The sequence below is a fragment of the Lepidochelys kempii genome, chromosome 4 (genome assembly GCF_965140285.1).
Source record: "Lepidochelys kempii isolate rLepKem1 chromosome 4, rLepKem1.hap1, whole genome shotgun sequence".
NCBI classification, from domain to species: domain Eukaryota; kingdom Metazoa; phylum Chordata; order Testudines; family Cheloniidae; genus Lepidochelys; species Lepidochelys kempii.
The window spans coordinates 94,315,889-94,343,000 of record NC_136383.1 but is presented as its reverse complement, the minus strand read 5'-3'; the positions used below and the strand labels follow the sequence as shown (position 1 = coordinate 94,343,000).

General features: G+C 40.7%; 1 protein-coding gene across 2 annotated transcripts in view; it reads right to left on the bottom strand.

The window, feature by feature from the left end:
• Nucleotides 1–3,346: 3,346 nt before the first annotated feature.
• The window catches only part of KCTD8 (potassium channel tetramerization domain containing 8), a 169,550-nt gene continuing 145,784 nt past the window's right edge, over nt 3,347–27,112 (bottom strand). Inside the window, exon 2 of one of the 2 annotated variants that reach the window (XM_073342145.2) lies at nt 3,347–4,650. In XM_073342145.2, coding sequence (XP_073198246.1) covers nt 4,190–4,650 — 461 coding nt within the window. In that variant the 3' untranslated portion in view covers nt 3,347–4,189. The remainder of the gene's footprint in view (nt 4,651–27,112) is intronic. The other variant, XM_073342146.1, reaches the window with a different exon arrangement.

Here is a 27,112-nt window from a genome sequence, read left to right as displayed (position 1 = left end):
GGCCTGTACTCTAAGAAAAAGAAAAAGAAAAAAAAGGGGTGGAGTGTTAGGATATAGATATTCAGGCCTGTCTGTAAAGGCCTATACTCTAAGAATTTAGGTGTATTCTTATCACTTGGCTAGTGATAGAGGTATAAAAGAAAGAATCAAAATCACTGTCTGCTGGTGTAAGGGCCTTCTCTTACTGTGACAGTCTGAGGCCCTGTTCTTAGGCTAAGGCCTTTGGCTAAGCAGCAGAGGCAGCCATAAGCTGGGAAGCGAACGGTCACATCCTCACATTCCAAACTAGTCACATTGAAAGAAGGTGCTATTGGGCTGTTAGGCACTATCAGGACAGGATTGTATTCCTATCACCTCCAGAGAAAGGGAAGTGCCTAGAAAATGTAAAAGGAAACTTAGTTTGATAGCATCCTGTCTGGCAAGAACTCACTTATCAATAGCTGGGATGTGAAATCCTCACTTCTGTATTGTTTTGTCATTATAGTTCCCACTTTGCTGTTGTTTGTCTGTATAATCTCTGTCTGGTTCTGTGATTGTTCCCGTCTGCTGTATAATTAATTTTGCTGGGTGTAAACTAATTAAGGTGGTGGGATATAATTGGTTACATAATCATGTTACAATATGTTAGGATTGGTTAGTTAAATTTCAGGAAAATGATTGGTTCAGGTATAGCTAAGCAGAACTCAAGTTTTACTATATAATCTGTAGTCAATGAGGAAGTGACTGGGGTGGGGGTGTGGGTGGGCATGGGCATGTGGGTGTGTGAGATGGGAACAGGGAATGGGGGTAAGAAAATTGGAATCATGTTTTGCTAAAGGGGGAGATGGGAACAGGGAATGGGGGTAAGAAAATTGGAATCATGTTTTGCTAAAGGGGGAAATGGAAACAGGGAATGGGAGTAAGGAAGTTGGAATCATGCTTGGCTAAGGGCAGGAATCGGAACAGGGACATAGGTGTAAGGCTCTGTGGTGTCAGAGCTGGGAAGGAGGATACTAAGGAAGGAAACTGGAATCATGCTTGCTGGAAGTTCACCCCAATAAACATTGAATTGTTTGCACCTTTGGACTTCGGGTATTGTTGCTCTCTGTTCATGTGAGAAGGACCAGGGAAGTAAGTGGGTGAAGGAATAAGCCCCCTAACAGTATTAACCCACATTTGGCTCAATTAAAATGTATCTTTCTGGTTTCTGACCATTTAACCAGGTAATTCAGATCACTCTGTAACAGCAATTTATCCTCCTAATTATTTACTACCCCCACCAATCTTTGTGTCATCAGCAAACTGTACCAGCTAAGATTTTAAATCATTGTCTAGACTGTTGATAAAAATATTAAATAGAATTGGACTGACATCTGCTCCCTGTGGGACTCTGTTAGAATTTAGAATACCTTTTAAAATACCCATTATCCATGACAATATCTATTACAATACCAAATAAACTGAATATAAATCACCAATTATTATAATTTAAAATTTATTAAATCCTAATTTTAATATAAAATAAAGCAAAAAGAATACATAAAATCAAAAATAAATAATGAAATAAAAATTAAAAAGTTGAAATCAAAATCAAACATTTTGATTGACCCAAAACAACTTTATTTAATTTGATTTTGTGGAAAATTTGAACATTTTATCTTTCGTTCCAATTCAGTACAATTGTTTTTTAAAATGTCAGTTTCCCGTTGAACAGAAATTCCAAGTTTTGACCCGCTTTATTTGCGGAAGTCAAGGATTCCTCACAATGAATGCCTCACTCGTTGAACACCGGGTACTCTAGTTCAAGCACTTCGACTGATCTAACTGTGGCAGTATGGCACAGAAAAAGATGGTCTCTCCGGACAACAGATCTCATAGCATTTGGGGACAGAATTTTGAAAAAGAAATTCAAAGAGTCCATACCTGGGGCCAGACTTTCACAAGAATTCGCTCCTATTTAGGCACCAAAATAAGAAGCCAGATTTTCAGAAGGGCTCAGCACACCGGATGAGTTCTTTTGAAAGTCTGGCCATAAGTTTCACTACTGGAGCTATTCAGAGCTGAAGTAATTTTGAAAATTTGGCTCCAGTTATGTGCACTGAGCACCTGAAAATCAGAATGTGGGGACTTTTTTGAAAACATTGTTCTTATATTTTTTTTGATGGGGTGCTCTTGGTATTTTTGTTGGTTTTTTTTAATTTTTTTATATATATGTTGCTATGTATTAATGTTAGAGAAGGCAGGGTCAAAGAAATGCATCTTGCACTTGGAGCAGAAAGAGAGGAGGCTTGTGATGGGTCTTAGTTCCTGGGGGAGTTCATTTCACAGTCCCGGATCAGACCCCAAGAAATCTCTGTCTCTTGCACAGAGCTTTACCTTATCGGAGAGAGTTCCACTGTGCCAGAGGAGTGTACTTGTTGATCATGATCTTCATCCTGGAGCTCTGGATGGGCTTTTAGACATTCTGGTTCCAGGTCATGGAGCACATTAAAGATTGTAACTAAGACCTTTAACTTGATAGTTACTAGGTTTACATAGTGATTATGCCTTCTGAAGGAATGAAGTGGCTGAGCTGCTATCAAGAATATGCAATTTTTCATAAAAAATGACCTATATCAGAGGACTTATAGGCTGCAAAGGTGATGGGGATGATCCTGATGTTTACAACCCTTATTTACTAAATCTAGCTGAAATGATAATTAAGAACAGAGTTATGTCTTCTTACATTGCTGTAAGAACATCTATATATATTCATAACTATAACTATATATGTATGATTATAATAATAGTAGTAATAATTTTTAAAGATTATGCACACATTTGCCAATTCTTTAGTAGCTTTCCTCCAAGCTCCAGCAACACTTGTATTGATTCAAAACATGTTTGTTTTAACTAGAGACTTTGTGTTATATTGAAAAAGATATTGATTTTCATATCTGGTTTATGAATTCAGTTTTTGTCTACTCTAGAGCTGAATATTCATACTAACCTCATCATTTGTAAGTGTAGTACACCCTATTATTGACATTTTGTAATCAAATATTTTAAGAGGAGTTTTCCAATAGCTGTCAGAACTGTTTTCTGTTTGGTCAGTTAAAATATTACATTAGTGCAGTCCCGGTTGAGATCTTTAGCATAGCTGGTTGTGTGCTTTAAAATCAGTACCGTGGGTCTCTTGATCTTACTGAGTCTCTGTTAAAAACTCCAATTAAACTCTAGCACCCAAACATTTACTCACCGGCTGTTGAAACATATTTTCTTTGTTTTTGGTTTTTTCAATAACAGAGTAGAAGTGTTATGGAAACACTGCACAAATTGTAACAATTAGCCTTAGATCTAGTCAAAGAAGACAACATAGCCGAGAAAATCTACCAGATGGTTCTTTTTAATAAATACATTAATGTCTTTTTTATTTTTCTTCAATGTTGTTGGCTAACATGATAACAGAAACTTTCAGACCATCAAACCAGTTTTCACAATCTGCTGTTAAGCTTGCATTTCACAGAAATAGTTCTGACAAGCACTAATAGATGAATGTTGGTGCAATAATGAAACAGTATAAGGCATATTTACACCATCCTTACATACAGAACACTGTACACACAAAAAAATCACAGATCTGGAACAAAGCAAATTCAATCCCCAAGACATTTTACGCTTATAGGCTTGGCATTAAACAAATATTTACCCAAGCAACAGACAAACCTCTTGTTCTTGTGTGATTTATTTGTAACATTGTGCTCATGCAAAATAGATATTTGCTTTATTGCATTAACATTGAAAGAGTATTGGGATTCGGTTCTGTAACCAGTTCCATCAAATTTAAAACCCTGTTTCTCTCCATCCATAGCAAGGTTGAGCCATTTTTACTGATGACATAAAGTGAGCAGTGATCTGATGATTGGGTTTTTTATCTAATGAGTTACAAAATGACAATGAATCCCAGATGATTATAGTGTGAAAACCAACTTTCTTGATCATGCACATTTTGTTTTACTAATATAAAATGGCTTAGACCAGATTAATCTTGTATTTCTTTAATTTTTTTTAAGAAACCATGTACTATCCAACATCCACTGTTCACAGAAAGAAATAAGCAGCGGGAATCACTCTGACTGCAGAGTGGACCATAAAGAGGACAGCAGTAGGATAGTGGCAACTTTAATAAACAGCAAATGCACCAGAGATACTTCATGAGAGAGGCAATTAACTATAACCCATATTTTTGTAAGAGTTCAGACTGCCATGGCCGTTTGCGCTCTGGAAAGTAATCTGGAATATGGATTTTTTTAAAATCTTGAATACATTTTTTCATTTCTTCTTCAACACTCAGCTTCTCACATACCTTCTTTTTAGAAAGATTTGTTTCTCTAGACTTGCTAATGAGAGTTTGAAAGAGTTCACTGTTCCTGCGTTTGTCTGGTGGTGGCATCCACTGCACTGGGGCCTTCTTTGATGGACGATCCAAAGTTAGAGTATTTGGCTGGTGTGCTGTTGGCTGTTGGGTGCTGGCAGCATTTTCTTGAGGAGTGCTAGCCTCTGAATGGCTGTCACAACTAGAAGTGGACAACTCATTGCAGGAAGTCCCACTTTCGCTTCCTTTGTCTGTGACTTTGTCATGCTTCCTTTCTTCGTGTTCTTGTTTGGGAGACACTGTTCTCTGAGGTGGTCCTAAAAAAAGGGGGGAAAAATTGTAAACATTAACTAGACAGCAGCTTAAACAGAATATTGGCCTCTGTTTTTACAGTTTTTAACACTATTTTGTGATGCACTTTTGTAAACTATAGGTCAAATTCTTAGCTGGCATAAAATGGTGTGGCTTCATTTTATTTGCTTGCACTATATCATGTTATCCCAGCTGAGAGTCTGGACCTAGCTTTCTGTTCAATAGGAAGTTAACACAATAGTCTCCCTACTGAAATATATTTCTATGTCAAGAATAAATTCTTCTCCTGGATTCTTCTGAAGGCAATGAAATGTGCATAAATCCCTCCAGGCATGTTTAAATGAGCTATTTTGCCATTATACTCCAAATAGCTTATTATGGAAAACTAGATGGTTGGAGTATTAGGAGAATAATGCCATACAATTTGCAAAACTTGTCCTTTGCTTAAGTAAAAAAGGTCCTAGGGTTCCGGTTATGTTTTAGGAAACTCTGGGTTATTTTGTTCTAACAAATATCCACTAGTCATGTATTCTGTAGATTGCACCATTGCTCTGAAGCACCAGACTCAAAGTAATACTATTCTATAGGCAGCATCATATGTGCTACTAATGGAGAGTCTCGGGGCCTGATTCTTATCACACACGTGTTTAGTATTAGTGCATGTGAGGTCTACCACATCTACAACATCTCCCTTGGGTTGTTTACCAGAGAGGCAGAAGGGAAGTTTTGTAGGTCACAAGACTTCATAGTAGAGTTGGGTGAACATATTTTTTTGCATGGATATTTGCTCAGATTTAAAAAAAAAATTGAATTTGCTTTGCTTGTGTTCTTGCCCCCCTTTTGTGTTTGCTTTCCATGTATATTCTATCAAACAAATGTACTGACAGAAATGATTGATAAAACTATCTGTTTCAAGGCAATATTACAAAATATTCATGGAAAATGAACACTGGATTCCTAAATGTAATTACTTGTCCTGAAAACCTGATTCTAAGAGCTACACTCATCCAAACTGGAAACAGAAACAATCCCTTGGGCCCTATATGTTCAACCATAACTAACCAACACAGCTCAAATATGGAATTTCAGATAATGAATATTTCAATGAATTATCCACAATCTATAGACCAAGAATTATTAGCTGAAAATATTCTCTAAATAATTCTGAAAAAACAGCTGCTCATGGAAAATTCACAAACAGAAAAAACCAAACTATCTGAACAGGTTATGGAAGATTCTCTCAAGCTCTGTTTCCTACAATTAAAAAAAAAAAAAGTCAAGTTGGAAACACTAGAAGAATTGTGATATTACCACTTATTCATATTTTACTTTTCAGGAGACATTTATTTCTTTTAAATATTCATAGATCAGACTCAAAAGTAGGGTGAGCATATTCAAATCCAATATTTGGCTGCTTCCTCTCCAGATGCACTGGAGTTGGCTTGGAGATTCTCTCTGTTTAGTGTATACCCTCTCTGAGCTTCTATAATTTAGCCTATTACATTTATTTCAAATGCTGCTTTTACTGTGTCTACAGTAGTGAAACTGGTAATGATCTTTCTCCTCCACTCACAGTTCTTTTATTCATACAGTATATCTCCATTTTTTTTCTGTTTGTTTATAAATAGATTTGCTTTTACAGGAGATTGTTATACTGCAGAGTTCTCATAAAAGTTGCAAGCATATGCATAGATCATTAAGACACTCCAGGTTATCTATTTTTATGAGCTATTAAAAGGGTGTTAGGAGCAGAAGAATCTTATTACCTCCACAGTACAGAAGTTACAGCTGAATATGACACACATGGAAAAATATACAGATGGAAATAAATATCATGATAATTTGAAAATAAAAAATATTCAACACATCACATGTGTCCTAGATACAGTAATGGAAAACCTATCAGGAAACAAATAATTCTGTTAAATACACAGATTAGACAAAGCGTTAGCTAGTAGAGCTGGTCGGACAACAATGATTTTTCCAGGTTTCAGAGTAGCAGCCGTGTTAGTCGGTATTCGCAAAAAGAAAAGGAGTACTTGTGGCACCTTAGAGACTAACCAGTTTATTTGAGCATGAGCTTTCGTGAGCTACAGCGCACTTCTGAGCTCACGAAAGCTCATGCTCAAATAAATTGGTTAGTCTCTAAGGTGCCACAAGTACTCCTTTTCTTTTAATGATTTTTCCAGCACTTTTTTTTTTTTGAGAAAAAATGAAACACTTCTAATAAATACTTGGCATTTTTGTCAAAAAAACAAAAACAAATATCAAACTCTGATATGTTTTTTAACCAAAAAACATGTTGGTTAAAACTGGAAGAAAGCTGAGTTTTGATTTTTTCAATGATAACCTGAATGTTTTCAATGAAAATGTTTTTGTGGAAAATTGTTTTGTCAAAAAGCCATTTTTCATCAAAAAAAAAGTTTTGACAACAGCTGAGGATCTGCTCCCAAAAGTTCATCAATTTTTTAAAGAAATTTATGTGCTGAAAGTGTTAGGGTGAAAACCTGGCCCCATTGAAGTCAATGGCAAAACACCAATTGACTTGAATGGGGCCAGGGTTTCACCCTGATCTTTCTATAGTGGAAACATTATATGGCTCTAAATCTAATTTATACTAAGACTCCTTTACACTATTCTGAGACAAAAGGGATCTTAAAGTGGGTATGAATGTTATTAGGGCCCTTTCACTCTGTCAGGGCAATGTAAAGGAGCCTTAGCATAAAGGAAAATCGGGACCATAAATCATTACCCTTCTGGTAATTCAAAAATGTGAAACAGATTTTGCATTTTTAAAAATAATCTTTGGGTGAAACCATGTTAAAAACATTCAGCCCAAAAGGAAAATCTCTGAGAAAGTTTGAATATGTGAAAAGAGGGGGTTATAGAAAAAGCCCAACTGTGACCTTCGTGTTTGCTCTGAGTCAAAAGCTGTAATAGTAAAGTGCTTAAGGAATCATTGTAGAGAAACTAAAGGAAATGGTGAGAATCAAAAATATCATGAGGATTATGAAAATGGTCAAAGGCAAAATATGTCCCTTGATTTATTCCATTAGGTTTTATTATATTCAAATGATAAAAGGACAAAATGATTTTTCCATAATAATTATAGTTCTATATTACTGTACTCAGCGCAGGGGAGAGGGATCTCACTTGCCTAACATCAACGAAACCTTTGGTAGTGGTAGTCAGCTCTTCTTATTATGTGCAGAAGTGTTCAGATGTTCAGGAATGTTTATTTGTTGCTTGTACATATGGACAGTTCAAAACGAGGAGTATGTATGTGATTGCACACTTGATGAAGCCTTTTATTTTAATTTCTTTACCTGCCTTGGTATGATAAAAAGACTCACAATGTTGCTGCAGTGGGCACAATTCCTTCAGGGGAAATTACCCTTTAATAGTGTTAAGCTCAATGGTGTGTGAATGGTTATGTGGTATTTGAAGTGAATGAATCAATTTATCTTTAAGATTAGGACCACATGCCTGTGAACGATAAGTGCTTTGTATCAAAAGAAATTTAAAAGAAAAACTTGTGTCATATTTACTCCATCTGGTGTTAACCTGGAATCAAGACAGTCTTTACAATATCTTTTACCTAAACATCTTTTTTAAAAGGTAAGATGACATGGGTGATAAGGACTCCTTGAGGAAAGTCATCTGGGTGGAGATGTTCATTCATTCATTTCCAATTACCGCCATGTACCTCTTGATTTATACATAGTAATCCTGTCTAGATATATAAAGAGGGGAATTTATTTGGTATGAGATAGGACATATAATGAACACCATTATCCAATCTAATCTTTTCTTCAGGATATCACACATGCATATTTTTTTGGATGTATTGCTTTTCCAAGAGTGTTTTTTATTAGATATAGCATTACTTACAGGGGAAAACACTGAGTGAAACTGTTTTACTGGCAAGTCACCATCTTCCAGGGAAATCAACAAGTAGTCCAAAAACTGTCTAGTTTTTATGTCTTCTTAGTAATATGTCTGTAACTTTTTAAAAAAAATATTATGCCTATTGTGAAAAATGCCATTTCCTGGCAAGTAGGTTACACAAGGCAAGCATAAAAATAAGGGAAAATTGCAGCACTGCACATCCAACCAAAGAGAAAGGAAATACATTGAAGATGATTTACTGGGAAGATGCAGACAGCCAAAACATGGACATGGTATCTCCTCCCAAAGTGGTTTCCTACACACCCCAGAGGGTTGGGAGAATACTATGTTGGAAGATACAAGAAGAAAGGAAATGAGAGTGGGAAAAATGTAAAAATAAACCCACTTAATATAGAAACATTGAAAGACAAGTCAGGAAGAATCAGCATCCACCAATGTCTATCTACTACAAGCACAAGAAGTGCATTGAATTCAGCACACTTGGATCCTAATTGACAACCCTAGTTTAGTGCTGTAGAGCAGTGTTTCCCAATGTGTGCGTCACAACCCCTGGGGGGCTCAAAAAAGGCAGTCGTGGAGGGTAAGGTTCTGAGACATTAAACATTTTATTACAAACTAAGCAAAGAAAACCTTGCTCCCCTACTCTCTGCATGCCCTTACTCTTGAAGGTTAAGTATTCCCTGTCTAATTCTCAAAACACCTATACAATAAATTAGATACGCTTATTGTCATCATAGACACAAATTTTATTCTTAGTTTTCTAGTAAACAGAAAGCGGTTGCAAAATTTTTGACTTCGAGAAAGAAGTCACCAACCTGAAAAAGACAGAGGACAGCAGCATCTCTCCCCAGACCCTTAGGGGAAATTCTTTTCCCATATCAAATTTGATGATAAGGTTAATCATGTATATGCAAGTAGAGCTGGTTGGGAATTTTCGATTAAATGTGTTTTCATCAGAGAATGCTGGTCTGTCAAAACTGAAACTTTCACAGAAACATTTCTGGTTCCACAAAAATTCCATCCAGAAAGTTTCCCAGGTCCAGGATAGAATAAGGAGACCCACGCCATCATAGCTCTTGCTGAACTGGAGCAGTGACTTGAACCTGGATGTTCCATGTCCAAGTGAGCTCGATAACCACTATGCTATAAAGTCAGTCTCTCTTTCTCTGAACCAATGAATATTTCATTATTTATCCAAAGTGAGATAGCTTCAACGAGAGAGACTGAGAGAAAGATGTGGGAGGCCCAGATTCAAGTCCCTGCTCTGAATCACCACCAAGGTGAATGCCCTAAACACAAGGCTATTGGCTATTCTGGAATGGGTCTCTCTCTTTCTCACTCTCACACACCTGTTTTTTTCCCACAAAAAATGTCAAAAGGTCTTGTTTCCATTCTGCTTCGTAACAAAAACAAATTCCCAAACCTCAACAATGGCTGTGGAACAGAATTCTCATTTTCCAGCCAACCCTACATGGAAACAAGAATCACCACAGTCAAGGATCTAATCACATTTACACCCCAAGTTACTTCTGATTTCAGTAGGAGCTTCCAGTTACTCAGCACATGTGAAAATCAATCCACTTACGAAGATGCTTAAATATGAATTTAAGACATCCATGTCTGAGAATCTTGGTCCTAATATTTTGTTTTAAGAAATCTTTATTCAGAACTTGTATTATTTTTTTCCTGCTTTATTGTTAAAGGTCCTATTGTAATTTATTCTGACCGTATAATCACCACTCTACAGTACACAAAAATCAACACCGTCCTTATTGTACCCTTTTCCCTATTTTTTTAAATATAATTTCAAACAATTTTTATTTGTTAATTTTTTTCAGTTCCCATGCTGTTTTCTCACATTTTTCTTTGTTAGCTATTATTTTACAAGCCCTAGAAAAAATGCCTAATCTTCACCGCCCACTCTTCCATTTTTCATAATTTTCTTTCCTACAAACATGTGTAACAAAATTATGTTAATAAGAATTTGCATCATATGTCAAAACATGCTAACAGAGACTTGGCAGCACACCAAGCATGGGCTCTGGTATTAGAAAATGGCTCACATTAGAGAAATCATGCCCTAGATAACGCTGATCTTGGCAGTCTGTATATAGTGTTACATTGTACTAATGACAGTATTGTGGGCAATATGGAAAATGCAAAACAATGGGAAATGCACTCTTGAATCAAATTCCTGCAGTACATTCAGTTATTGAGAACTAATATAGAATTAAATCAACTGGAAGAAATAGAGGCCAGAGTGAATTATCTTCAGGATTCAAGAACTAGTAAGAGGGCTATAATTCACAAAATACCCATCTTAGATTTGTGTAGTTCTGTACCCAGAATACAGGTCCCCTGGATATTGGCAATTTGTCAATCTGCAAGGATCCTGTCATAGGGTCAGAAATTTCTGCTGAGAGCTTTTAGTGTTTTACTAACTACTGAATGGGGACAGTCAAGTGCTGCGATTCTTTAGAACTTCCATGTCACTAGCTTGAAATACAATTCAAACCAATTATTTCAACACTGGTGGTGCTATCCATTTCTTGTTTTAGCATTAAGGTCTTATATATAAAAAATAAAGAAACAGAATATGAAACCAATGGGGCATTACATCCTAAAATACATAAACATGTGCCAATAACAACATGTGCCAATAACTATAGGTCCAAATTGCTAGATCTGCTTTATAGATTGTTCAGCACACATCCACTCTGGGTAAACCATTTCTTTCTCTTGATTAATTTTGTAAAAACAAAACCAAAAAAAACCCACCCAATTTTTATGATGTACATTTTGAATAAAAAAGGATTATGTTAAAATATGTAAAGTTACTGCCTTTAAATGACAGAGAACAATTACTGCAAGCAGAAAGGATGTATTGTACATACAGTCAGTGTGCAAATAGTATTCTATCCTCAGATAAAAAAGCACATGTGTTAAGTTCCAAATTGTGTCAATCTAATGTATACACAACCCCAAAAGACTAAGGCCTGATTCACTATTGTGCTGTTCCAGTTTTACACCTCTATATCTCCTTTGAAATCAGTGGAGTTACACAGGCACTAACCTGCAGTAACACAGTGACAAATCAGGCCTGAAATATTTAACAGAAAGACACACCCATTTGCAGAAGAAGGGAAGAAGCTGAAAGATTTGCAGTAACATAGAATTAACAGAATGTAAGGAAAAGGGATTATGGATCACCATTAAAAGTCAATAGTCATCGAGCTACTCCACAACGATATTTGAGATATCACAATATTTCCTTGTAGTTATATATACTTGTTACATGGTACCTGAAGGTGACCCAGGCACACAGGTCCAGTACAAGGCCTCTGCACCAAATAAATCCCACTTAAGGAATAAAAATAGGGCCTAGATGGGACTTATTATTACTATTTGTATTTCCATAGTGCCTAGGATCCCTAGTCTTTGACCAAGACCCCATTGTGCTAGGTGCTGTACAAACACAGAACAAAAAGATGTTCCCTGCCCCAAAGAGTGTATAAACTAAGTATAAGACAGAAGACCATAGATGGATTCAGATCAATAGATGGAAGAGTACAAGGAAACAAGGAGACAATACTGATCAGCATGGTACGCAGTGACATCAGCATACCAGGGGCCGAATCGTTGTCAGTTTTTTTGCAGGCATCACAACAGAAACTGAGAGTTTGAAGGAGGATAATGAGGTAGTTTTGCAGATGTTTACAAGAAACTCTTCCCACCTGTGAAGGGCAGCATGGGAGAAAGTATAAATGCGCTTACTGGAAAATCTAACAAATGAGCGCTGGAGAAAGGTATCATGGGCCAATCAGAGGCAGGAGTTGAGTTGATATATCTATAGCAAATGAGAGATGATATGTAGGGTGGCAATAGGCTATGAAAGGCCTTGAAAGTGAAGACAAGTAGCTTGTGTTTGATGTGATAGAAAAGGGGGAGCCAGAGGAAGGATGCAGGAAGTGAAACCAGATATTATAGGGATAACAGAAACATGGTGGAATAGTAGTCATGACTGGACTACAGGTATTGAAGGGTATGTGCTGTTTAGGAAAGACCGAAATAAAGGCAAAGGTGGTGGAGTAGCACTGTATATCAATGATGAGATAGAATGTAAAGAAATAAGAAGTGATGAAATGGATATGACTGAGTCCGTCTGGGCAAAAATTACATTGGGGAAGAAAACTATTAGAGCCTCCCCTGGGATAGTGCTTGGGGTGTGCTATAGACCGCCAGGATCTAATTTGGATACGGATAGAGCCCTTTTTAATGTTTTTAATAAAGTAAATACTAATGGAAACTGTGTGATCATGGGAGACTTTAACTTCCCAGATATAGCCTGGAAGATGAGTGCTAGTAATAATAATAGGGCTCAGATTTTCCTAGATGCGATAGCTGATGGATTCCTTCAGCAAGTAATTGCTGAACCGACTAGAGGGTATGCCATTTTAGATTTGGTTTTGGTGAGTAGTGAGGACCTCATAGAAGAAATGGTTGTAGGGGATAATCTTGGCTCAAGTGATCATGAGCTAATTCAGTTCAAACTGAACAGAAAGATTAATCAAAATAAATCTACAGCTAGGGTTTTTGATTTCAAAAGGGCTGACTTTCAAAAATTAAGGAAATTAGTTAGGGAAGTGGATTGGACTGAAGAATTTATGGCTCTAAAGGTAGAAGAGGCCTGGGATTATTTTAAATCAAAGCTGCAGAAGCTATCGGAAGCCTGCATCCCAAGTAAGGGGAAAAAATTCATAGGCAGGAATTGTAGACCACGCTGGATGAGAGGTGATTAAGAAAAAGCAGAAAGCATATAGGGAGTGGAAGAAGGGAGGGTTCAGCAAGGAAAGCTACCTTATTGAGGTCAGAACATGTAGGGATAAAGTGAGACAGGCTAAAAGTCAAGTAGAGTTGGACCTTGCAAAGGGAATTAAAACCAATAGTAAAAGGTTCTATAGTCATATAAATAAGAAGAAAACAAAGAAAGAAGAAATGGGACCGCTAAACACTGAGGATGGAGTGGAGGTCAAGTATAATCTAGGCATGGCCCAATATCTAAACAAATACTTTGCCTCAGTCTTTAATAAGACTAAAGAGGATCTTACGGATAATGGTAGCATGACAAATGGGAATGAGGATATGGAGGTAGACATTACCATATTTGAGGTAGAAGTGAAACTCAAACAGCTTAATGGGACTAAATCGGGGGCCCAGATAATCTTCATCCAAGAATATTAAAGGAATTGGCACCCGAAATTGCAAGCCCATTAGCAAGAATTTTTAATGAATCTGTAAACTCAGGGGTTGTACCGTATGATTGGAAAATTGCTAACATAGTTCCTATTTTTAAGAAAGGGAAAAAAAGTGATCAGGGTAATTATAGGCCTGTTAGTTTGACATCTGTAGTATGCAAGGTCTTGGAAAAAATTTTGAAGGAGAAGGTAGTTAAGGACATTGAAGTCAATGGTAAATGGGACAAAATACAACATGGTTTTACAAAAGGTAGATCGTGCCAAACCAACCTGATCTTCTTCTTTGAGAAAGTAACAGATTTTTTAGACAAAGGAAACATAGTGGATCTAATTTACCTAGATTTTAGTAAGGCATTTGATACCGTGCCACATGGGGAATTAGTAGTTAAATTGTATAAGATGGGGATCAATAGGAAAATTGAAAGGTGGATAAGGAATTGGTTAAAGGGGAGTCTACAACGGGTCCTACTGAAAGGTGAACTGTCAGGCTGGAGGGAGGTTACCAGTGGAGTTCCACAAGGATCGGTTTTGGGACCAATCTTATTTAATCTTTTTATTACTGACCTTGGCACAAAAAGTGGAAATGTGCTAATAAAGTTTGCGGATGATACAAAGCTGGGAGGTATTGCCAATTTAGAGAAGGACAGAGATACCCTACAGGAGGATATGGATGACCTTGTAAACTGGAGTAATAGTAATAGAATGAAATTTAATAGTGAGAAGTATAAGGTCATGCATTTAGGGATTAATAACAAGAATTTTAGTTATAAGCTAGGGACGCATCAATTAGAAGTAACGGAGGAGGAAAAGGACCTTGGAGTATTGGTTGATCATAGGATGACTATGAGCCGCCAATGTGATATGGCTGTGAAAAAAGGTAATGCGGTCTTGGGATGCATCAGGAGAGGTATTTCCAGTAGGGATAAGGAGGTTTTAGTACAGTTATACAAGGCACTGGTGAGACCTCACCTGGAATACTGTGTGCAGTTCTGGTCTCCCATGTTTAAGAAGGATGAATGCAAATTGGAACAGGTACAGAGAAGGGCTACTAGGATGATCCGAGGAATGGAAAACTTGTCTTATGAAAGGAGATTTCGGGAGCTTGGCTTGTTTAGCCTAACTAAAAGAAGGTTGAGGGGGGATATGACTGCTCTCTATAAATATATCAGAGGGATAAATACCAGAGAGGGAGAGGAATTATGTAAGCTCAGTACCAATGTGGACACAAGAACAAATGGATATAAACTAGGAAATTTAGACTTGAAATTAGACGAAGGTTTTTAACCATCAGAGGAGTGAAGTTTTGGAATAGCCTTCCAAGGGAAGCAGTGGGGGTAAAAGATCTATCTGGCTTTAAGATTAAACTTGATAAGTTTATGGAGGAGATGGTATGATGGGATAACATGGTTTTGGTAATTAAATATTCATGGTAAATAGGCCCAATGGCCTGTGATGGGCTATTAGATGGGGTGAGATCCGAGTTACCCAGGAAAGAATTTTCTGTAGTATCTGGCTGATGAATCTTGCCCATATGCTCAGGGTTTAGCTGATCACCATATTTGGGGTCAGGAAGGAATTTTCCTCCAGGGCAGATTGGAAGAGGCCCTGGAGGTTTTTTGCCTTCCTCTGTAGCATGGGGCACGGGTCACTTGCTGGAGGATTCTCTGCTCCTTGAAGTCTTTAAACTACGATTTGAGGACTTCAATAGCACAGATATAGGTGTGAGGGTTTTTTTTTTGTAAGAATGGTGGGTGAGATTCTGTGGCCTGCGTTGTGCAGGAGGTCAGACTAGATGATCATAATGGTCCCTTCTGACCTAAATATCTATGAATCTATGCAAAGAGTTGGGTGACATGGTAAAAATGGTGGGCTAGGTTAGAGAATGCAGTAGCATTCTGAATGGACATGAGTGTAGCATGTTACAGTAATCCAGATGTGAGTTGAGAGCCTCAACAACAGTAGTAGCTATGTGGATGGATAGGAAAGGCTGTATCTTCAATGTTATGCATACAGAATCACCATGATTTAGATTAAAGCCTCAATGTGAGGGCCTAGACAGAGATCCAAGTCAAAGATGATGCCCAGGTAATGGCCCTGAGTGACAGGCAAGATGATGTTATTCTCCACAGTGATCAAGAATGGAAGTAGCATGGAGGGCTTAGAGTGGGAGTGGGGAGAAGAAGAGCTTTGTTGTAGTCATGTTGAACATGAGCTGATAGCTAGACATCCACAAGGAGATGTCAGATAGAGGCTGAGATTTTAGTTTTGACAAAAGGAGACAGGTCTGGAGAAATGAGGTAGATCTGTGAGTCACCAGCATAGAAGTGGTAAATTGAATTTGTATTTGGGGATGAGATTACCTGGAGATAAGGTGTCAAGTGAGAAGAGAAAGGGATCAAGAAAATATCCCACAGAGAACTAGTCGGGGATGAGGAGGTTCCTTCAAAGGACACGCTGAAGGAGTGATTAAAGAGGTAGGAGAAGAACCAGGAGAAGACAGAGTCATGGGAGCCAAGGAAGGACAAGATTTTAATACTAACATGGTCAACAGCATCATAGGTGTCTGATAGGTCATGGAGAATGAGGATGGAGCACTTCTTCTGAACTTTAGCGAGGAAGAGGTCATTAGAGACTTTGATGAGAATGGTTTCAGTGCAGTGCAAGGGGCAGAAGCTGGACTGGAGAGGGTCTAGGATGGCACTGGAGGAGAGGACCTCAACAGTGATTAGAAACAATGCGTTCAATGAGCTTAGAAGAGGTGGGGTGACAGTTGGAGAGACAAGTGGCATCAAGGTTGGTTTTCTTTAAGACAGGAGAGACTAAAGTATGCTTGTATTCTAAGGGACTAGCAGGCTTCACTTGGGGCCAGCAGGCCTAGTGGTTACGCTGCATCGAAACAGTCTCTCCAAACCTTGAGATGACTCTGCTGGGCAGTCCAAGGGCGTGGCTGCCAAGCCACAGTTTGTTGCCTCTCCCAGTCCTCCAGGATCTCTCAGGAAGCCAGGGAAGAGGGAAGGATGCAGGACCCAGGCTCTCCCTCTCCACCAGGTCCCAGCCCAGAGCCCAAGAGGAGAGATGTGAGGGGTGGCTCAGTCCCTTCTGGCTGCCACTCCAGATCAGTCTGCCTTGGGCCATTTCCTACTCTCCCTGTTTCCCTTCAATTTGGGGTATGGCCCCAGCCTTCTGCTTCCACAGTCTCGGTAGTTCAGTGCATCAGCTTGGGAGAGGAGGTTTGCTTCCTAGCTCACCCTCTTAGCCAAGGGGGAAGAGGGATCCCTTTCAAGCCTTACTCACAGTCCCAGTCCTTCCCTTCTAGATTGCTCTGCCTCAGTGGCTGCAGCCTGTCTTTCTTCTTGCAGCCAGTGTCTCCTTCATGCTCCCCCCATGTCGCACTACGAGAGCTCCCTTTTAAGCATGTCCTTCGGGGGATCATGCCCCATAGCTTCTTCACCCAATACCATTCTACCACTCTTTTCACCTGAGTGTAGGGTCTGTAAACCCCATCACAGAAGGGAAAGGGGCAGGAACAAAGAGAGAGAGATTAAAGAGAAGAGTATGGTAGGGGATGAGAATAGTTGCTAGGGCAATCAGGAGATGGGATAGGATGCTGTCATTGGGCAAGTGGAGGGGTTACAAGACAGCAGATGAGAAACTTCTACGTCTGTGACAGAGGAGGAAAAGGAAAGGACTTAAGTGGTGCATTCTGTTTTTTATTTATATTTTTTTATTAATGTTTCCAAATACAACAAATTTACCAAAATACTGGTCCCTTATAATACACAAAGTAAAGAAGGTTAGGATAAGGGAGGGGAGGGGAAGCAACATAGCTATCTTTAGGGTCTGTGTTAATCATAAACCTTTAAAAAGTCATCCCAAATTGACCTGAATTTTCCACCAGTCATTCGTTAGTTGCGAGATCAGCCATATCCCCAAGCCAGGTTTCAATATTTAGTGGGGACTGACTTTTCCATTTTCGCAGTATTAATTTTTTAGTAACCAAACCTGCATGTTGGAACCACACTGCCTTGTTACCAGGAAATACCCAGGTATTGGGAATATACCCAAGAATGAAACTTAAGGGGGAAAGCTCCAGCTTGGCATCCAAATATCAAATTGGTCCTTTGACCCAGTTAAGTGGTGCCTTCTGCACGGGGGTGAGTTTCACCCTCAGATATCACTGTCTAGAAAATATGGGTAAATACTAATCCTTTAATGGTGTACAGTCATGGGGCCAGATGTTCTACTTTGTCAATTTAATTCTCAAAGAGCCAGAATTCATTATTCTCCTATTTTAAAACTTTTAGTAATCCAATTCGGGAGCAGAGGCAATACATGTGATTTAATTGTCCAATGACATACGACAAAAAGTTAAAGTTGAATAATTTGCACACAACTGTGGCTGAAATTATGTTAATCTAAACTATGTGGTGAATACTTGTGACAAAAATAGAAATCAAGATCAGCTCTGGTAAAAATTATTATAAACCATGGTATTTTTGTTAAAACAAAACAGATTGTTTTCTAAAGCAAATAGCCATATGTGACAAAGTCAGGCCGGATGGCTGCAAGAGGGTATGGGAAGGCAGATATGTTAGCCCTAGAATGTTAAAGGCCCTCTTCCCTATAAGCTGAGAAGGGGTTACCTCAGGTCAATTAGGAACTGGATCCAGTTAAGGGCTGCCTGAGACCTTTTAAAACCAGGAGTAAGAGAGAGACAAGCTAATGGCAGCAGGGAAGTAAGCTTCTCCAGGAAGGGAGGCTGCTTCCCGCATAGGGGAAGCAGACAAGCTTGAGTGCCTGCTAGGTGGAAGGTCTGACACTCCCGGGCAGGGTACAGGGAGACACCCAGCCCCAGCGAGGAGGCAGGAGAAGGTATCACCCTTTGTTCTTGTCTTTATGAGACTATTGCCCTTTTGTCTGGTGGATAATCACCCTGTAGGCCTACCCAGGAATTATGGCCAAAGGAGAACAGAAGGGAGGAGGACAAATGCTGCCAGAGTGGTGTGGGGCTGATCTACCCAAGGCCCGCCATCGCCAGAGGGGAAAGTGCTTGGTCCAGCGAGACGAAAGAGGTGCCTTGCCACACATGGTACAATTTGTATGAATTTATTTTCAATCCTTCCTGAAGAATCATTTTTAAAACCTAAAAGAATAATAAAAATTCTGGATGGGATTCTTGCAAACTGAATGTAAAGAACTACCAGATCAGAGTGGTAGTATTTTTAAAGAAAGTTGAATCTTTCACATATTCAAATGACCCCAGGCACTGGGGCTTTAAGAGAAACACCAAATATTGTAAAAGTCACAACAAACTGTTGTGTTGACAATACTGAGATAAAGACCAATGGTATCTATATAATTTAGCTATACAAAAAGTAGGAATAAAGTAAACAAAAAATTCTACAAGAAAGTAGAATGTGAAAATTGCAGAGAAGTGTTCCATATTTATTTATAAAATTTTGCATTAGTTCTACAAACTGGAGAAACACCTAGTTCTGAGGACTATTTCAATGGGGCAAAGCATGGCATAGAGTAGATATTATTCTTTTCATTATAAGATTCCATTAGTGTTGAACAACAATATTGAAGAATTACGGAGAAGAGGAAACAACCCTGAAAAAAAGATCAGTTTGGAAACAGAAAAGATACTGTTTAAGAAAAACGTTTACATTAAACTCTCATATCTGCTAAATAAACTGCAACAATTTTCTCTCACCATAGTTAACCTCCCTCCCAGTGAAAACAGATTTGCAGGTTATTGCTATAATTCTAATAGTTCCATCTGAATTTGTCCAAAGGCACAGTCAGTAATTGTTTATACTACAGTTTCATTAAGTCAGAACTAATTTACTTTGTCTAATTTTCTTTCCCCACTTGGACCGCCATAAAGGAGGATTGGCCAGCAAGTGAAACAATTACTTGGGAATACTGACACAGAGAAAAACGCAATGCTGCAATAGAACCACTCAATGCATATTCGTAAGTAGCCATTTACATTGTATACAAGCTCATTCACTACTCTACTCACTTCACCAGTTAGGATTTTCATTCCATTTCAACAGTGATAGGTTTCTTAAGCTGTAGTTGTGTAACAGGATAAAAAGAATACAAAATATAAACAAAAACAATAGAGAAGTTTGATTTGGTATTAAAACAGATGTTTCGTCTCTCTTGTAATAGTCATACACTTTGCAACATTTACTATTTTGAAATCTCATCCATAACCCAAGAAGTGGTAGTGTTTTTTTTCTACAGTAACACAAGGAGGGCTAGTTTTAAATACCTTCCATTATTTTTAACCTTCCATCTAACTAGAGCACACAAGCCGAAGCCTGCTCCTAGCTGCAGCTGGCAGTTTTCTGTCAAGCCACACTCAACACCCTTACATAACAAACGCAGCTTCTCCATGCATAGACAGGGCTATATCATGGGTGTAGAAGCTGCATCCCCACCAGCAGATGTGCGTAGGTACAAACAATGATACACAACAGTATTATGCAGAGTGCTGAGGTAGGTAGAAATGGATGGGTGGAATCCCTAGGTAGCGATGTTAGGTGGATGCACTGAGGAATGGCCCCTACACTTCATTTTTGGAGGTCCAGTGTGTGTTCCCTCCAGTGGCTATCCCTGGACCCACTTGCTGATTTGAAAGAATGGGTGAAACCGCAAACCTTAAGAATTTGTCTAGAACCTCAGTCACTTACACAAGCACAGATTTCTGGCTGTACTCTATGCAGTGGTAGAGAAAGGAGAGGGGTATCCACATGCCCTCTCTTGCTCTCCTTTGCCTACCCATTCAGAGGAACCCCTGTAGAATCATTGCATCTGACGCGCCTCAAACTTACATTTGATGTAGATCAGGAGTAACTCTACTGAACTTAATGGACTTATTAGAGTTGCCACCTCTGAGGCACAGAAAAACCAGCCAGTCTGTGAATGGGGCCAGGTCCCTGGGCTGGGGAGAACCATTGGGAGGAGCTCAGATCTTTGAAAATTATATAGATTTGGAGGGATTTAGGGATAGGCTAGGGACTCACTTCCCCATTAGCTGGTGTCTGTCCCAGCACACTGCATGCATGCAGAGTGGGACCGGGTGCTGATCAGAAGGTGTCAAGGTTCCTCCCCCACTCTGAACTCTAGGGTACAGATGTGGGGACCTGCATGAAAAACCTCCTAAGCTTATCTTTACCAGCTTAGGTCAAAACTTCCCCAAGGTACAAAATATTCCACCCGTCGTCCTTGGATTGGCCACTACCACCACCAAACTAATACTGGTTACTGGGGAAGAGCTGTTTGGACGCGCCTTTCCCCCCAAAATACTTCCCAAAACCTTGCACCCCACTTCCTGGACAAGGTTTGGTAAAAAGCCTCACTAATTTGCCTAGGTGACTACAGACCCAGACCCTTGGATCTTAAGAACAATGAACAATCCTCCCAACACTTGCACCCCCCCTTTCCTGGGAAATGTTGGATAAAAAGCCTCACCAATTTGCATAGGTGACCACAGACCCAAACCCTTGGATCTGAGAACAATGAAAAAGCATTCAGTTTCTTACAAGAAGACTTTTAATAAAAATAGAAGTAAATAGAAATAAAGAAATCCCCCCTGTAAAATCAGGATGGTAGATACCTTACAGGGTAATTAGATTCAAAAACATAGAGAACCCCTCTAGGCAAAACCTTAAGTTACAAAAAAGATACACAGACAGAAATAGTTATTCTATTCAGCACAATTCTTTTCTCAGCCATTTAAAGAAATCATAATCTAACACATACCTAGCTAGATTACTTACTAAAAGTTCTAAGACTCCATTCCTGGTCTATCCCCAGCAGAAACCAGCATATAGACAGACACACAGACCCTTTGTTTCTCTCCCTCCTCCCAGCTTTTGAAAGTATCTTGTCTCCTCATTGGTCATTTTGGTCAGGTGCCAGCAAGGTTACCTTTAGCTTCTTAACCCTTTACAGGTGAGAGGAGCTTTCCCCTGGCCAGGAGGGATTTCAAAGGGGTTTACCCTTCCCTTTATATTTATGACAGAAGGCCACGGCATGCTCCCAGCCATGATGTGCAGCTGGTAGATAAGATTGCTGTATAAAAATGCAGTACATTATTTCTTCTGACCGGCAACTGTCATGGCACTAAAAAAAAAAATCAGCCAGGCTGCTCAAAAACTGGTCAGCAGATATCATGTAACAAAACTCTTTGGGTCTGACCAGCTGAGAAAAGTAAGGATAGTCAGAACAGAGACTAAAATTCTGTCAATCAGATGTAACAGAAAGGATTAATGATGATTAATATATCAGAATCCTTGTTTCTAATAGTTCCCTTCCATTTGAGTTGGACTCTGCAGACATTATTTTCACAACTCCTTTCATTTGGTTTTCTTTAGCCTTAAAGTAAGTGTAGTGGCCTCCCCCTGAGCCTTATGGGGAGGGATGACACCACTCCCCTTGGTGGACAGAGCCGAACCAGCTATGGCCCCCCCAAACACTGGAAGCAGAGAGGCAAGACAGGAAGTTTAAAAGCCGGGCCCTACAGCTAAGTTGTGTGAGAGCCAGGGAAGGGCGCAGACATCCCTCGCCCACTGCCAAGCTCTGCGCCAGAGACCAAGCTCCACACCGCCAAAGACCCAGAGAAGATGTCAGAACTGCCGTCTGACCAATACTCAGAGGAGCTACTGGGACTGCTGCTGGCCATGTACCCTGGGGAGATGGAGGAACCCCAGGAGACAGAGGTATAGTCAGAAGGGGTAGTAGGAAGTAGCCCAGGGACACCAGACATTAGTCCGGTTGGATCCCCGCTGACCCAGTGATGGAACCTTCTGCCACTGACAGGGCCCTGGGCTGGGACCTGGTGGAGTAGGGTGGGCCCGAGTTCCCCTATCCCCTGCTGTCACCTCCAGTCCCCGGGTTGGCAGCCTACCCACCTTAGGCTGGATGGCTTGCATTTGCTTATTGCTCTGCCCTGCCCAGAGGGCCAGAACCCTTAGGCCTTGTCTACACTACAGAGTTTTGTCAACAAAAGTCAGCTTTAAACCACCTCGACGAGAGGCATACAGCTTTTTGCTGCAAAATTACATTGACAAAGTGTCCATATAGACACTGCATTTGGTTATGTCACTGTAAATGGCCTCCAGGAGATGCCCCACAGTGACCAGCCTCACCGCTTTGCTTAGCGGTCAGAACTCCACTGCCCTACACCCAGGTACACAGGCTTCTGGCCCTCCCTCTTCAAAGGCCTGGGAGTTTTTAAAATTCCACTTCCTGTTTGCTCAGCATGGACAGCTCACATTTCATCTTCCCAGCTGGTCTTGGCAACTCCACATAGCAAACGCTCTCCCACTTGGAGCACACCTGAGCTGTTGGATCTGCTGGCACTGTGGGGAGAGGAGGCTGTGCAGTCCCAGCTTCACTCCAGCCGCAAGAACTTCGATACCTATGGTCAGATTTCTTGTGGCATGTTGGATAAGGGCTATGAATGAAACACATCTCAGTACCATGAGAAGATAAAGGAGCTGAAGCAGGCATATCAGAAGGCAAAGGAGTCAGCTCATCACTTTGATGCTGCGCCGAAGACCTTTTGCTTCCATAAGGAGCTGGACGCCATCCCCAGTGGCGACCCCATCTCCACCACCAAGAGTACCATGGACACTTTGGTGGGGCTGGAGACAGTGGACGGCAGACTCAACCCTGAGGATGAAATCATGGATGAGGAAGTCGAGTCAGAGGACAATGGGATCTTTTTGAGTGGATGCTGCTTGGTTATACAAGGTAGAGCTGTCCTTTGGTTTGTATATTCTAGAAAAGGGTGAAGGGATAGAAATGTACAAGTGTAGCTATGTTTGCGTGTGCTTCACATTCTCCTGTGCAGCTAAGCAGTGTGATGGAACAGTGTGTTAATGCACAATGAGATTTTACGGGAATCTTCTAGAGAGATCTCTATGCAACTTTCCTGGAGGTACTCACCAAGCCTATGCTGAAGGTTCCTTGGCAGAGCTGGTTTGTTCCCTCCCCTGTTGTAGAAACTTTCCAATGCCAATTGACAATCACTTGTGCAGGGACCAAAGCAGCACACAAGGGACTGGGTCTGAAGCCTCACACATGCAGGAGATGCACTTTTGCATCCTTGCTTACCCTCAGGAGTGAGATATTGGCTTCAATGACCCTGTCTGTGGAAAATGGTGGCAGAATTTACAATATTGTCCCTAGTCGCCTGCAGTCACCCCCTTAAAAAAACACCAAGACCCTTTTCCCCATCTTGAGCACCCTCCCATCCTCCTGGGCCGAACTCACCATGTTTAGGGCATTTGCCGAGCTGTGTGCTTGCCAAGGGACAGTGAGAAACTGATTTGTATTTTAAAAAGAGTGCATTTTATTATAATTATTTGATGCTGTGCATGCACTAACAATCATGCTTCTGTTTATTGTTTCTTTTGCTTCTGCAGATACGGCCTTCAGGGGAACCGCATACACACTGGCCGAGCACCTCCACCAGATAAGGAAGCAACCAAGAAAGAGCCAGGAAGACATGATTCAAGAGGTGCTCCAATGATCAGAGGCCAAAAACCAGAATGCAGGGCATGAGCAAAGACTTTAAAAGAAAATGATAAAATAAACAGGCAGGACAGAAAGGAGAGCCAGGAAGGAATCTTAATGGGCCTGCAGCAGATGGAGGAGCAAATGGAAATGTTGAAGTTCCTAAGCATGCTGCAGGCAGAATTAATGTGTGCTCAGCCTCCTACCTGCAGCTGATACAGAACTGCTTTCTATGCCCTCCCCAAACTCCTCCCACACATTCCTTGCAATTTCCCAGTCAGTGTTGGTACCCTGTTCACTCCACCTCTCTGGACAGTTTTCAAAAAGATAGCTGGACTTACACACAGATATAAGAGCCTACACTGCCCTTCATTGTTATCCTCCTTTTCCAACAAGCCTTTTGTGTGTTTTCTTAATTGGTATTTAATAAAAACATAATCTCTAAAAGATAACCAATCTTGATTGGTCTCCTACACACAGTGGTTGCTGCTAGAATTAATACACAGTGGCAGTTTGATCATTTGCTGAATACAAATCATGGTCAAGAAGCAATCATCAAAATTTTCATGCAAGACAGCAAGTTAACAAAGCATGACAAAATGCTGTATAAAAAGACACATTAGTGGAACTCATTGCCAAAATGGTACCTTAAAGCCTCCCTGATTCAAATAGTGTCCGCATTGTGCCCCTCCAGTTCCCCTGGTATCTGGTTGCTCAAAATCAGCTGCCAGTCGATTTGCCTCCACGCCAAGAGAAACTTTTCATCGTTAGACTCACAAATATTATGAAGTGCACGGCAGGCTGCTATGACCATGGAAATATTTTCCTCATTTAGGTCTAACCTGTCATAAAGGCAGTGCCAACATGCTTTTAATCTGCCAAAGGCACATTCTATGGTCATTCTGCACCTGCTCAGTCTTTTGGTGAAGCGTTCCTTACTGCTGTCCACATTTCCTGTGTAAGGCTTCATGAGCCGTGGGAGTAAGGGGTACACTGGGCCTCCCAAGATCACTATGGGCAGTTCAACATCCCCCATTGGAATCTTCTGGTCTGGAAAGAAAGTCCCTGCTTGCAGCTTTCTGTACAGGTACGCGTCTTCAGGAGCACTGGCGTCATGCACTTTCCTGGACCACCCCATGCTGATGTCAGTAAAATGGTCACAGTGATCCACAAGCGCCTGCAATACTATTGAGAAGTACCCTTTTCTATTGACGTACTGTGGGGCCAAAATAGGGATATGCGTGCCATCTATCACCCCACCACAGTTAGTGAATCGCATTGCCACAAAGCCATCCACTATTTCATGCACATTGTCAAGAGTCACAGTCCTTCATATCAGGATGCGATTAATGGCCCTTCACACTTGCATTAACATAGCCCCAGTGGTGGACTTCCCGACTCCAAACTGATTCGTGACTGATTGGTAGCAGTCTGGAGTTGCCAGCTTCCACACAGTGATTGCCACATGATTCTCCACCAAGAGGGTAGCTCTCATTTTGGTGTCCTTGCACCACAGTACTGGGGTGAGGTGGGTTTCCCAGGAAGGTGGGTTTCTGCATCCGAAAGTTCAGCAGCACTGCTCATCATCCCAAACCAGCATAATGATGTGATCCCACCACTCAGTGCTTGTTTTCCAAGCCCAAAAGTGATGGTCCACCATTTGCAGTTGCTCCATGAATGCCAAAAGTAATCTGGTGTTTTTTCTTTCCATGGCACGGAGCAGGACAGGTGCCTCTGATTCCTGTTCAGATTGGGTGCTCACGACATACTGCATGACCAGACACAATGTTGTTCATAACACTGACCACAGCAGTAGAGAGCAGTGCACCATCCATCCATTCAGACAGAGATGGCGGGTGCACAGTAAACAGGGGCCATTGAAAAATGCCCTGAAACACAGCGAGAAGTCCATGGAACAATGCGATGGAAAAAACTCCATCATGGGATGTTGAGCCCGTACCCACGATGCACTGTGATCCATTCCGCTTTCCCACAACTCCTAGTTGCAGAAGAGGGGGAATAGCACACTGCTCTCTCTGTCGCTGCTAGAGCACCAACTGCAGATGTGCTCTGCTGACTGAAGGAATGTTGTGTGAACATGCTCAAGCGATGCAATTATATCGTTTTTTTATCATCAGCTTAACTTGAGTCAACAAAACTCTGTAGTATAGACAAGGTCTTTGACTGCTTGTTGCTCTGCCCCACCCAGAGAGTGAGAGCCCCTGACTGTGTGTGCTGTCTGCTCCAGCCTGAAGGCTGCAACCAAAGACTGCTCATTGCTCTGCCTCACCCCGTGGGTCAGGGCCCTTAGACTGGCAGTTGCTATCTACCAAAGCTGGAAGGCTTTGGGCTAAAGACTGTTCTGCCCTGACTTGAGGGTCAGGCCTATAGACTGTGAATAGCTGCCTGCCTCAGTCAGGAGGCCAAGCCAAAGAATGTGTGCTGCTCTGCCCTGACCAGAGGGACAGAGCCCTAGTCTGCTAACTGACACCCCTCCCCCTCCGTTACCGTGTGACACAGTGAGACAAAGTGGCCTTGGAGCCTGACAGGGAGGAACACCCACAGAAGCACTATAGTGAGCTTAAACAAAACTGGAAAAAAAGAGAAGAAAAATGTGCGGATATGGAGTCTGACATTTGTTGCATGAGATGCTATATCTAATGCCCTGTTAAGAGTTAGCTTTCTGTGGTGTTCTTAAATATGCATGCACAGCAGGGCTCCGGAGCTGCTTGTGTTCCAAACAAGGTCAGAGATGAGAGATGAGTTT